This window comes from Hemitrygon akajei, chromosome 29 (genome assembly GCF_048418815.1).
Source record: "Hemitrygon akajei chromosome 29, sHemAka1.3, whole genome shotgun sequence".
NCBI classification, from domain to species: Eukaryota; Metazoa; Chordata; class Chondrichthyes; order Myliobatiformes; family Dasyatidae; genus Hemitrygon; species Hemitrygon akajei.
In genome coordinates, this window is record NC_133152.1 from 23,121,317 (window position 1) to 23,134,537 (window position 13,221).

The window sequence follows — 13,221 nt, forward strand, 5'->3', positions numbered from 1 at the left end:
TGGCAGGACTTTCATATGAAGAAAGACTGGATCGATTAGGCTTATACTCACTGGAATTTAGAAGATTAAGGGGGGATCTTATTGAAACATATAAAATTCTAAAGGGATTGGACAGGCTAGATGCAGGAAGATTGTTTCCGATGTTGGGGAAGTCCAGAACGAGGGGTCACAGTTTAAGGATAAAGGGGAAGCCTTTTAGGACCGAGATGAGGAAAAACTTCTTCACACAGAGAGTGGTGAATCTGTGAAATTCTCTGCCACAGGAAACAGTTGAGGCCGGTTCATTGGCTATATTTAAGAGGAAGTTAGATATGGCCCTTGTGGCTAAAGGGATCAGGGGGTATGGAGAGAAAGCAGGTACAGGGTTCTGAGTTGGATGATCATACTGAATGGCGGTGCAGGCTCGAAGGGCCGAATGGCCTACTCCTGCACCTATTTTCTATGTTTCTGCCGCAGGACAATGACCCCAAACACACAGTCAAAGTCGTAAAGAAATATCTTCAGCAAAAAGAACAAGGAGCTCTGCAACCAGATGATATGGTCTCCATAGAGCCCTGATCTTAACATCAGAGGCTGTCAAGAATTGCCCAGAAAGACAGAAGCAAGTAAGACAGCCAAAGTCTCCAGAACTGTAGAAAGCTCTCCAATGTGTTTGGAACAACCTACCAGCCGATTCTCTTAGGTACACTGTTGTGCAGTTTTATAAGAAAATTGATGCAGTTGTAACAACAAAAGTGGTCATACCAAATATTGATTTTTTTTTACTGTTTACTGCTCTTTATAGTATTTTTGATAGATAGAAACTTTTCATTTCATTATTTTTGAAAGCATCTTCACTTTCAGTTTTAACACGTGCCCAAGACTTTAGCACAGTACTGTACAGCACTTAGTATGTACACACTTGAGCATTAAGTTCCAAACCATCACTGACTGCTCACTGAAACATTTGACACAATAGCCACCATCAAAATATCAACCTACCACAGCAACACAATTCCACTCCTGATAACAGCAACACAATTCCACTCCAGATAACAGCAACACAATTCCACTCCAGATAACAGCAACACAATTCCACTCCAGATAATTAAGATCCATCCCAAGAGTCTGTGGAATAAGGATCAATCCCATATCTTGGAAGACATTTGTCATTGAGAGCACATATCAATGATAAAACTCACTACTGCCTATGATGCACAAGCACAGTTTTGGCCCACCTGACAACGTGTTGACGTCAAACTTGGCACCAAATACATGGAGTACAGAGCAGCAGCAATCCCTATCCTTCCACATGCACTGGAGACTCAGACTGGACAAATCCATTTAATATGAAGTCAAACTCCTTCAAGCTCACTGGTGTGGCTGGCAAACCAATGTCAACATCCTTTCTCAACTAACTCCACTGTGTGCCAGGATCTCTCGTTTCGTTCATCTTTTCCATCCATTCCACCCTTGTTACCTTAACTAATTACCCTCTGTTCCATCTGCTCATCACCCACACAACCATCTACCTGGATTTCTTCTCCCTTCCCCTACCTGGTTCCATCTGCTCATCATCTTCCCCTCCCCAAACCTGGTTCCACCAACTACCTACCAGCCTGTTCAACACCACCACCCCACCGGCCAGCTACAGTCTAACCCCCTCTTTCTCACTTTTCTATATTAACTATCTTCCCTCTTATGCTCTCAGAAATCATGCACATTCATAACCCACAGCACTGACTGTCCCTTTGCCACCACAGATGCTGCTTGGCCACTGAGTCCTTCCAGCACTTTATGTATTCTTCTCCAGGTTCATCTGCAGTCACTTGTGTCTCCATGCCACATGCTTTCTTCATCACCATATCTAACTGTGTTGTCACTCTGAGGGAACTATGAACTTGAATTCCAAGATCATTGTTCAACAACATTCCTTAGCTAACATTAACTGTACACATTCTACACCTATCTGACTTCCCAATACATGTCGGGATGAAATTCTGTGTGCCTATGCTCAGCCTGACTTTGCATCTGACTTATAAACTGCTTTAAAAGTCTTCCTCACTATCCACATCACCAGCAGCTTTCATATCATCCACAAACTTATATCTCTGATGGGAAAACACACAGCAGTATACAGAAACTCAATCAACCCACCCACTAGAACCATCACTCTCCACCAGCAGCAAAGTCTGCAGATTCTGAATAGGACTCATTAGTTATCTCAGAATCCACAGAAATGTCATGGAAACAAGTTATTCCCCAAGGGACTGCATAGGAAACCTACACATTTCTCCATAAATGTTCAACAGTACCATAGAAGACGAAAGCTGACGCACAGCCTTAATACCAGAGGGTGAATTCCTTGCTCATTACGAAAAGGACAAAGACCCTTGGCTCCAACAAACTGTGTGGATCATATGAAGAGCTCTACCAACATTCACACAATTGGGTTGTATACCTCATTAAATTTTCCAAGATATGGTTACGAATAAATTCTTCAGTGTGGCGAAGGAGATGATATATGGGATACTAAGATAAAGATCTGGAAGTTATAAAAAGGACAGAAGGAATGCTTTACTCATGAAGAGGCATATTATGAGAAAAGGATATACGTAGGATGGTGTAAACTGGTCCAAGAAATAATTTTATTTTTGTGATTAAGTACAGCCAAAAAGAACAAATATATTGGCACAAATTACTTTCCCTATTCATTGGAAATTCCATGCTCCAACTGAGAAATGAAGGTAAATTTCTTTTCTCTTATTGTGGTGTTTAAATTATAATCTTGTCCAAAATGGCATCTTGATTTTACTCCCAGATTTTTATCCTACTCCAAAATTTTATTCTGAACCATGTTCCATACCTTTAATGAGTCGATACCACTGTTTACAAACAAGAGCAGCTGTTTTGTGCTCTTGATATGGAGACAAAAAGGACAAGATGTATTCCAGCACCTCCTCAGGCAATTCTAACATTGAGCGGTTATGCCTCAGTTCCTCAACTTCTAATTCAACGTGAGCTTCTTCGTCCTGCTCCATGGGCCCATCCAGTACTTCTTCTGTGTCCATGGCAATAAAACTGTCATCCTCACTGTCTGATGAGCTGGCCATCTCATGCCACTCTGTATTATAAATGAGAAAAAAAATTTTTGAAGGTAGGTTGAAAATATAACAACTCTCAGCTGTAGTAAGTACCTTTAGACAAAGGGCAAAAGACAAAAGAACAGACAACTCAACACTATCTTCAATGATATCAACATAATGTAATATTAGAATCACTGAGAGTTCTGATGTCAAGACTCAACCAGCAGACTCACTTTTAGGAACCCTTCATCTCATGTTCTCGATATTCATAACTTACTTATTTACTATTGTTGTTTCTTCTTTTTGTATTTGCACAGTTTGGTGTCTCTGCATTCTGGTTGAACACCCTGGTTGGGTAGACTTTCAGTGATTCTGTTATGGTTATTTTTCTATAGATTTATTATGCCCACAAGAAAATGAATCTCAGGATTGTATATGGTGACATATATGTACTTTGATAATACATTTACTTTCAACTTTACCTTTTTCTCTCTTACTTCTTCAGTCTTGGACTCTTATCACAGCTACATCAAAATACATTTAGAAAAATCCTTACCTCCCCATATTACACAAGTCCATATTTATATGTAGAATATATCACTCCAAGGTTATGCACTTCATGTCTCAAGACAATGAAAACTTTCCACTTAGATACTTGACAGGACTCAAAATTTCTCTTGAACCTTTATCAGCCCCATAATCTAACATGCCCATCCTTGGAGTACCCAAGTGCCTTCAGCCATTTGAGGAAAATCACAACGCCGTGAAATTTTAAAGGTGGCCTTCATCTAGTTTTGGATACGATTATTATCTGCAACTTGAACTGTTTAATCTACTGTGTGTGTCACATAATACATCCAATATATAAAAATAACTATGTAAAATAATACAGTAAAGTTGTCGGAAGCTTCTTGAGTGATGCTCTAAACTTTTCAAGTTCTTCCACATATTGTCTCTTTCAGGCAAAGATAGAAACTGCACTGGCGAAGCCTTACAGAAAGAGGCACACCAGAAAAAAAGCATGATGCACCTGTGCCCCAGCATCATTACTCAATTCAAAATGTTCGGTCAACACAAGGCCCTTATACAGCAAAATCCATCACAACAGTGATGGATCCTTTCCACATTACAGCAATGCCAACATACAATTCCTCATTGTAACAAGCTCTGTATTTTGTAAGACCATGCGGAAAGCATAGCAATACTTCCCAAGCTTAACCAGTATTACCAGAAAATTTGCAAGGTCAAAAGATTATGTACAAAATCTCTCATTTCCTATGACCCATTGGATGAAAGAATTTTTGTTACCTTGCCAAGAAGGAAATGGGGTCAACCATAACTATATATAAACTGTAAGTATTACTAAGCATTTTAAATAGAACCAACTCTCCCCACTGCTTTGCAGTCAGGAAAGCAGTATTTGCAGTTAAGTTTACACAATCTGAATTTCTAAAGCTAAGGACAATTAAACAGCAAAAAAGTAAATTACCAAAGAACATATATGTCACTTTTGTGATTCCTTTTCTTGCAGGCATTCACAGTAAATACAAAGAAACACAACGGAATCAATGAAAGACCCACCCAATGTCCAAAAGACAAACTATGCAAATACAGAAAGAAAAAGGAGCACCACAATACCGTACTTGTTAACATTATGCTACAGCTGGAGATGTCATAGTTCAAGTCGTCTGTAAGGAGTCCGCACGTCCTCCAGTTTCCTCCCACAGTAAAAGACATACTGGTTATTAAGTTAATTGGGTATTGTGAATTGTACCGTGAATCGGGGGGCTGCTTGTTAGCATGGCTCGAAGGACTGCAAGGGCCTATTTTACGCTGCATCTCAAATAAACAAACAGTTCAGCAATGGAGTGAGTGAAGTTATCCCCTCTGGTTAAAGAGCCCCTTGGCTGAGGGGTAATAACTGTTCCTGAACCTGGCGGTGTAGGTCCTGAAGCTCCTGCACCTTCTTCCTGATGACAGCAGCAAGAAGAGAGCAAAGTCTAGGTGGTAGGGGTCCTTGATGATGGATGCTATTTTCCTGCAACAGCACTTGCATATACATTTGCTCGATAGTGGAGAGGGCTTTACCCATGATGAACTGGGCTGTGTCTACTACTTCTTGTAGGATTTTCCGTTCAAGAGTATTGGTGTTATCATGCCATGATGCAACCACGCAATATAATCTCCACCGCACATCTGTTGAAGTTTGTCGAAGTTTTAGAAGACCGTCGAATCTTAACAAATTTCTAAGAAAGTAGAGGTACTGCTGTGTTTTTTTCATAATTGCACTTACGTGCTAGGCCTAGAACAAGTTCTTTGAAATTACAACACTGAGGAATTTAAAATTGCTGATCCTCTCCATCTCTGATCCCACAATGAGGACTGGCTCATAAACCTCTGGTTTCCTCCACCTGAAGTCAATAATCAGCTCCTTGGTCTTGTTGACATTGAGTGAAAGGTTGTTGTTGTGGCACCACTGCCAGATTTTCAGTCTCCCTCCTATATGCCAATTCGCCACCACCTATGATTCAGCCAACGAGAGTAGACTCCAACCTGATGGCAAGTACAGCGATTTCTATTTTTGGTATTTTTTTTTCTTTTCTCCTCCCCCTTCTCTCTTCTTCTTCAATTCCCCACTCTGGCCTCCTCTCTCCTGTATTCACTTGCCCATGATGTCCCCATAGTGCCCCTTCTCCTTCCCATTCTCCCATGGTCCACTCTCATCTCCCATCAGATTTCTTCTTCTCCAACCCTTTACCTTTCCCACCCATCTGGCTTCACCTACCATTTTCTAGTTTGTCATCATTCCCCTCTCTCCCACCTTCTTATTCTGGCAGTCCTGACGAAGGGTCTCGGCCCAAAACGTCGACATCGCTTCTCCCTATAGATGCTGCCTAGCCTGCTGTGTTCTACCAGCATTTTGTGTGTTGTTGATGGAATTTCCAGCATCTGCAGATTTCCTCGTGTTTGTTCTTATTCTGGCCCCTTCCCCCTTCCTTTCCAGTCCTGATGAAGAGTCTTGGCCCAATTCATTTCCATAGACGCCACCTGACTTGCTGACTTCCTCCAGCATTTTGTGTGTGTTGTTTTTATATCAGTATCACTTCCCTGCACCAACCCTATATCCCTCAGATCCTTTAGTATCTAAAAATATATCAACCTGTTGAACATATTCAACCCTCCTGGAGAGAAAATTCTAAAAGATTCACCATATTAAAACTGAAGAAATTCTTTCTGAATGGCCCACTCCTCACAATGAAACAGTAACCTCTGCTTCTAGACACCTCCACCAAGGGAAACTTCAAAATTCTGCTTCTAAACCTTCAAGCCCCTTAAGAGTGCTGTATGTTTCAATGAGATCACTACTGATTCTTCTAACCTCGGGAATATAAATCTAGTCTGCTTAATCTCCCCTTGTATGACAATGCCACCATTTCACAAAGCAATGGTGCACTCTCTGTATCACAGGTATATCCTTCATTTGGTAGGAAAACCAGATTATACACAGTATTTCAAATGACACCTGACCAAGGCTCAGTATAGTTGGGGCAAAAGTTGTTTTGTACTCAAATAATCTTCCAACAAAAGTCAACATACCATTTGCTTACTGAACTCACATTTAACTTTCAACAGCTCATATTCAAAGAGACCCAGCCCCTTTTGAATACCAACACCTTTCCATTTCGCAAAGACACAAGGAAAAGAGTACAAATTGTATTTTGTGTTAACTTATAAAAGTCACTCTTCAACTTCTTTTTTCCTTCATTTTAATTACATACAGCATTGACTGTAGGCTTAGATATATATCAAATGAATGAATGAAATGACTTGTGCATTCAAAATACATTTATTATCAAAGAATGTACGCAGTATACAACGCTAAGATTCATCTTCCCACAGACGTCCATGAAACAAAGGAAACCAGGGAATCAGTTTAAAGAAAAATATCAAAGCCCCATTGCGCAAAAAAAGGAACAAATCAGCAAACGGCAAAAGAAGTCATTGGATATATTTAAGGCAGAGTTTATAGGAAGGAGAGTGGGGATAAGAAGGAAAATAAATCAGTCATGATCAGATGGGAAAACAGACGATGGACCAAAAGGCCTAATTCTGATCCAATGTTTTATGGTCTGAACTTTAAAGGGCTAATAGGTTAATTGCTGATTGTAAAGTGCTCCAATTGTGCAAGATGAGTGGTGGGGAAATCTGGTAGTTGGGGGGTGGGGAAAGGGAGCTCATGGGAATGAGAGGAGACTAGAATGGGTTAGGAAATGATAAGTGTAACAATGAGTTATGGTTGATACTGACTCGCTGAGCTGAAGGGCCTGTTTCTATGTATTGCTAACTATAACTGTCTTTTAGCATCCTTACATTCAACCCAGCCTATTACACAGATGACATTCATGACCAGAAACCAGAGGAATCACTTCTTCAAAGGAATTTCTGATTGCAACTTGAAGCTATCCCAATGCTTTACAAGCAACAAATTAAGAGAGTTTTCATCAACTGTCTTTGTTCCTCTTAAGTTTTACTTACTGGGGTTATTTGGAAGGCTTAGATCCCTTTTAAATTAGCACACAACAGTTTTAAAAAAACTTATTGCAACCCTTCTGAGCATATAGGTTTGTGTTTGATCAGCACAACATTGTGGGTCGAAGGGCCTATACTGTGCTGTAGTGTTCCATGTTCTAGTGTTTTAATGTTCTAAAATGAACAACTAGATATGAATAACATCAAGTCATAGATAAAGTGGGTGAAAAATTCCCTCAAGCTTTTACCACCATTCAATAGACTTTAACCAATCAGCTCCTTAGCTTATTTACCTACTCATTCATCGAAAGGCTAACTTAACAGTAGTCTAAACCTTCAAAACATTTTTTTTGATGGCATGGCAAGGTGGGAGGAGAAGCAAAATACTACGCTAAACTTCCAGTACCTTTTGTGGGAATAAAACTTCCTGACTTCATCCTTAAATGTCCAAGCTCTAATTTTAAGATTGTTCCTTCTTGTTCTGCATTCCTCTACCACTGTATCAGCTCCATTTTAGCGTTTTAAATATGGGAGTTAGGTTAACTCTCAACATTCGAAGCTCAAGGGAACAGTAAGTTTATACGAAATATTTCCATTGAAATCCTGGCATATTTCTGGCAAATCTGTAATGTATTCTTTTCAAAGCCAATTAGAGCTCTGAGGTCCAACCAAGGTATTCTAGAACCGTAGAATTAGATCCTCATTTCTAAATTCCAATCTCTTTAAAATGAAGCATAACATTCCAATACCCTTTTAGTTATTTCGCATCTGGAGATAGAACAGTGTGATGTAACAGAATATACTATGAAATGTCAAATATTTTGATATATAATGCAGTGTTATTCCTCTCCACGCCTTGTGGGGCATCGGGTGACAACTTGCTGTTTCTTTAACATTTCTCAGTCTTTTTTTTAAACAAGGCCAAGTTGTTAGCATGACGCTCAACCCAGCACAGATGGAAAGCGTGCAAAGAGCAGGCTGGATTCAAACCTGGGTGCTGATGCCATTACACCACTGGCCAGCCACAATACACAGTACAGGCCACTTATTTCACGACTTACACTAAGCAACATCCGGAGTCAGAGGGAAACCTAGAGCAGTCAAAATATCAACTTGGCTTTACCAACCTCCAAAGTGCACTTTGGGAAAACACAATGGAAAATGGCTGAATGTTGTTCATGACTTAGAATAAAGAACATAGGACAGGGAAAGGCCTGTGCCAAATATGATGCCAATTCAAACTAATCCCATCTGCCTGCCGATGTCTATATCCCTAGGAGTGCATGGCATAAAAAAGGTTGGGAACCCATGTATTAAATGTTCCTATTATATCTACTGCCACCACTTTCACCTGATCTTTCAAGCACCTACCACTTTCAGAAAGATAAGGCTTCCCTCATAAATCTACTTTAAACCTTCTCCCCTTTTAAACAAACAATTTACACACCCATTATTATACACTACCATTGTAAAAGCACTGCAAAGTACAGCCGCTTCAATAATTACACCTTACAAGGTACAGACTCAGTTCCAACAACAACCCATCAATAGCAATAGCTGACACCTAAATGATACTGTACTGGCTGATTCAAATTAATCCTTGCTCCTCTTTTCAAGTCGTCCATGCATTTCTTTTAATAACAAAATACAGAGCTGTTTTGTCGAACAACTGAATTGTCACAATTTACAATTCCTTTGCAATTTTTACAGGATCCAGCTATTTAATGTAAACCACTTGTACAGGACTGATTCCACTTCTTTGCTAAAAATTCATGCAATTTAACCATTCACCAAGATTGTTTCAGGTTAAATTGGGGGGGGGGGGGGAAATCCTCGCCATCTTTAAAAGTTCAAAGCAAATTTATCAAAATACATACGTTTCTATTTACTACCTTGAGATATTTTGCAGATATTTACAGGAAAAGGAACAGAATTTTATGAAAATATTTATTATTCAGAAATAAAGACCCAACATCTCATCACCACCACTTGACAATTTCTCACTGTTAATCTCACTGTACATACAAGACTTTACATACTGTACATACTTCTTTGCCACATTATGGGTACAATTTGTTCACTGTTATTCATTATTAACGTTTTGAGATTCAGAAATATGCCATCAAGTTGAATTTACACCCAAAACACTCTCACTTACTCACATTTTAGGGTGCAGGTGCCATTTTACACTTCCCCCTTAACAATAATATGGGATAGATAAGGGTCTTGGTATTAATAAGTTAACCTTACAGGATTCAATGAACTATGTCATCTTTTCTTGACCCATATCACAGGATATACTGATATTGCCTTCTTTAATGCAATAGCCAGTGGTTCTACGTTCAGCTCTATGTCTCGATAATAGGGATAAAGTGGAGCTCAATAAAGGTGAACTTTGAAGGGTTTGCATCTGACCCTGGACCCAGGCCCTACATGGCTGCCACTGGCATGTGGCCAACTCCACTAACTGGGCTCGGAGGCTTTCCAGTACAAAGGGCCAGATACCGGCCCAGAGCAGCCACAACCCGCAGCGAGCAACCTGCTGAACATCCCTGTTCAGAGCTGGCTGCACAGACGTTGCTTCATCCTTGCCGGACGCACAGCCCGAAGTGGGCACTACACTGCCCGCAGCCCCGGGAGAGGAGAAGGGCTGCTGGCACTCATTCCCTGGCTGAGATTTACCCAAGCCCTGGGGCTCCGGCCTCCCACCACCTCCCTCTCCTCCACCCCCCCCCCCCCAAACAACAGACACACTCACCGGCCGAGCTCGCTACCCTTCCCCCCGGCGCCGGCTGTTGTGCGCGCTAAGGGTCGCCGCTTCCGATAGATGCCGTGCCCCTCCGGCGCTTCCGTGTTTCCGCCGCTGGCCTCCCGGCGACTCCCGCTCTCACTCCCCGAGATCCGCCATCTTCCGCCAGAAGCAGCAGCGCCGCGGCGGCGCGCACGCAGCGGAGGGCGTCACAGCCGCGCGCCCACGTACCCCACCTGGCGGCCGCGTCACGCAGCGCTGGGAGCGAGCCTTGCCAACTCGCCGCAAGAGCCGCTCCTCTCCAGTGACCCGGTGTCACATCCCATTAACTCCAATCACTTCGTCCACATTATTACGCTGTCATCACTCGAGTTACTCTTATTCAAGCTGTGTGATCTTTCATATACTTTGTTCATTAAGTGCTGAAGGCTCTTTAAGCAATTTGATCGCTGCTATATATTTAAAAAAATCACGGAAATCTGAAACAAAAACTAAAAAATGATGGAACCTGCAGAGAGAAAGAAATTTAACAGGGCAATGTGAAAAGAGAAACACTGGCAATAAAAGGGGTTTAAGAGTCAGAGAAAGACAAAGGATCAATGATGCAAAGACGTCTGATGTTAAATGACAAAAGATCTAGGTGCAAGAAAAGATGGTTTGTAGATGGGGGTGGGGCACAAAACCCATCTTAAATTAGCTGAGATGTGTAAATTGAACGCTGGACATCTGAAATAACTGTGTTGGAACTGCTGACTAAATGGAATCAGTTAAGTCCAAAAGTCTGATGTTGGAAGAAGAAATCGAGCCTTATGCCAAACTCAGTTTGGTATGATGCAGGTCACCAAGGATGTAGATCTCGGGGGGAAGGGTCCTTTTGGAATGGCAGAAGGGTTAAGGGGATGAAAGCTGGTTTGCTAGGTACTTCCAATCTAAAAACACGTTTCTCTCTTACACAGTCAGTCGTAACTTGGGCCCGTCAACATTTGGCAGAGAGAAAACATAACAAGTGTGGTCACAGCTCCGGTCCTCAAGTTTGTTTTGTTGTTGAAGACTGTGATAACTGATTTGCACATTGATGATACAGGATGACAAATAGGGAGATCATAATCAGATTTAATATCAGAATCAATAATATTATCGGCATATGCCTTGAATTTTATTTTGTGGCAGGGTTAGTGTAATAAATAATTTTTAAAACTATAAAATCTAAGATACAATCATTGCTCTCTCTCTCTCTATATATATATATATAGGTAGATAGATATAGACGTATATAATTAAATTAAATAAGTAGTGCGAAAATAGTGGGGAAAATTGTGAGGTAATGTTCATGGGTTCGTTGTCCATTCAGAAATCTGATGAAGGGGAAGCAGTTCCGAAAACACTGATGGTACTAATGAGAAAAGGGCATGTTTTGGGTATTAGGGTGCTTAATGATGAATGCTGCCTTTTAGAGGCATCGCCTTTTCAATGCTGACGAGGCTAGTGCTCGTGATAGAGCTGGCTAAGTTTACAACCCTCCGCAGCACTTCCCGATCCTGCGCAGTGGCCCCCTCACGCTAGACGATGACGCAACCAGCTGGAATGCTCTCCACAGTACATCTGGAGAAATTTGCTAGTCTTTGGTGACATACCAAATCTCCTGATAGCTCTAATGAAATATAACCATTGAAGGGCAGCACTTGGATCAAATCCATTCATTTTCAGTCTATGAAGGTCTTGATCCTAAACATCAACTGTCCACTTCCCTCCATAGATACTACCTGACTCATGGACTTCCTCCAGCACCTCGCGTATTGCTCTAGGTTCTGGTTTTTGCAATCTTTTGTGTCTTACATTTATGCAAGTTATTTAATATTAATATACTTGTTTTCGCACGTCACTTCCAATCTAGGTGTGGAAAATGAACCACCATATACTTTCTATTTTACGGGGCTCTTCCTGGATGATGCCGCAGCAGCGATAACCTACATCAGAAAGAAATTGGGATCCAATCTTTTGGCCCGTTCAAGTGAATGCAAGGAATCTAAATGAATGATTGTGAAAAAGAATTGCTGGAATGCAGATTCCAGGGTATCAGATAGCCTGTGGTGGTTCATGCAAATCCATAGTGAGATGGTGTGTCAAGACTTGTGACGAAGATCATCTTTTTTTTACCTCTACACTTCCTAACATGGGCCAATGTACACTGAAAACGAGCAGCTGCTTTCTTGAAGCTGGCTGCCTGAAATCTTGCCTAAATTGTGATCAACAAACTGAGCAGAGACTGGTGATTGAACCTGGAACCCACTTGACTGATCCTCGCCCTGGAGAGCTGCCAGCCTAGTTGTGACTGAGAATGGACTATTGAATAGTGTATGGAGGATAGCTCCAAAAACATCCCTATCCTCAGTAACAGCAAGGCTTATCATGTAAGTGGCAGAAGGGAGGCTGAAACAGCAGCAACCATGTTCAGCCACGTGATCTATATCAGCTCCGTCCTGATATTACCACCATCATAGACTGCAGCCAATCCAATTCCACCCCAATGATTTCAAGAAATGACGGAGCACTAGATGCCCCAAAAGATATGAAACGAAACACCTGACCTCTGGAACGAAGATCTGTGCTCTTGAACCTGCTGGTACCTAGCCAAGCTGTTCCAGTGGTTCCAGCACTGGCACCCAACTAATAAAGTGAAACACACACAAAATGCTGGTGGAATGCAGCAGGCCAGGCAGCATCTACAGGGAGAAGCACTGTCAATGTTTCGGGCCCTTCGTCTCGGCTATGATAGTGCTTCTCCCTATAGATGCTGCCAGGCCTGCTGCGTTCCACCAGCATTTTCTGTGTGTGTTGCTTGAATTTCCAGCATCTGCAGTTCTCCTCGTGTTTGCT

General features: G+C 41.5%; 1 protein-coding gene across 2 annotated transcripts in view; it reads right to left on the reverse strand.

Annotated features, from left to right (window-relative positions):
* fbxo42 (F-box protein 42) overlaps positions 1–10,525 on the reverse strand; it is a 51,053-nt gene extending 40,528 nt beyond the window's left edge. For both annotated transcript variants that reach the window (XM_073031863.1, XM_073031862.1), the window contains exons 1-2: positions 10,354–10,525; positions 2,846–3,103 (exon numbers count right to left, since the gene is read on the reverse strand). In XM_073031863.1, the coding sequence (XP_072887964.1) occupies positions 2,846–3,092 (247 nt within the window). In that variant the 5' untranslated portion in view covers positions 3,093–3,103; positions 10,354–10,525. The remainder of the gene's footprint in view (positions 1–2,845; positions 3,104–10,353) is intronic.
* Between the last annotated feature and the right edge of the window lie 2,696 nt (positions 10,526–13,221).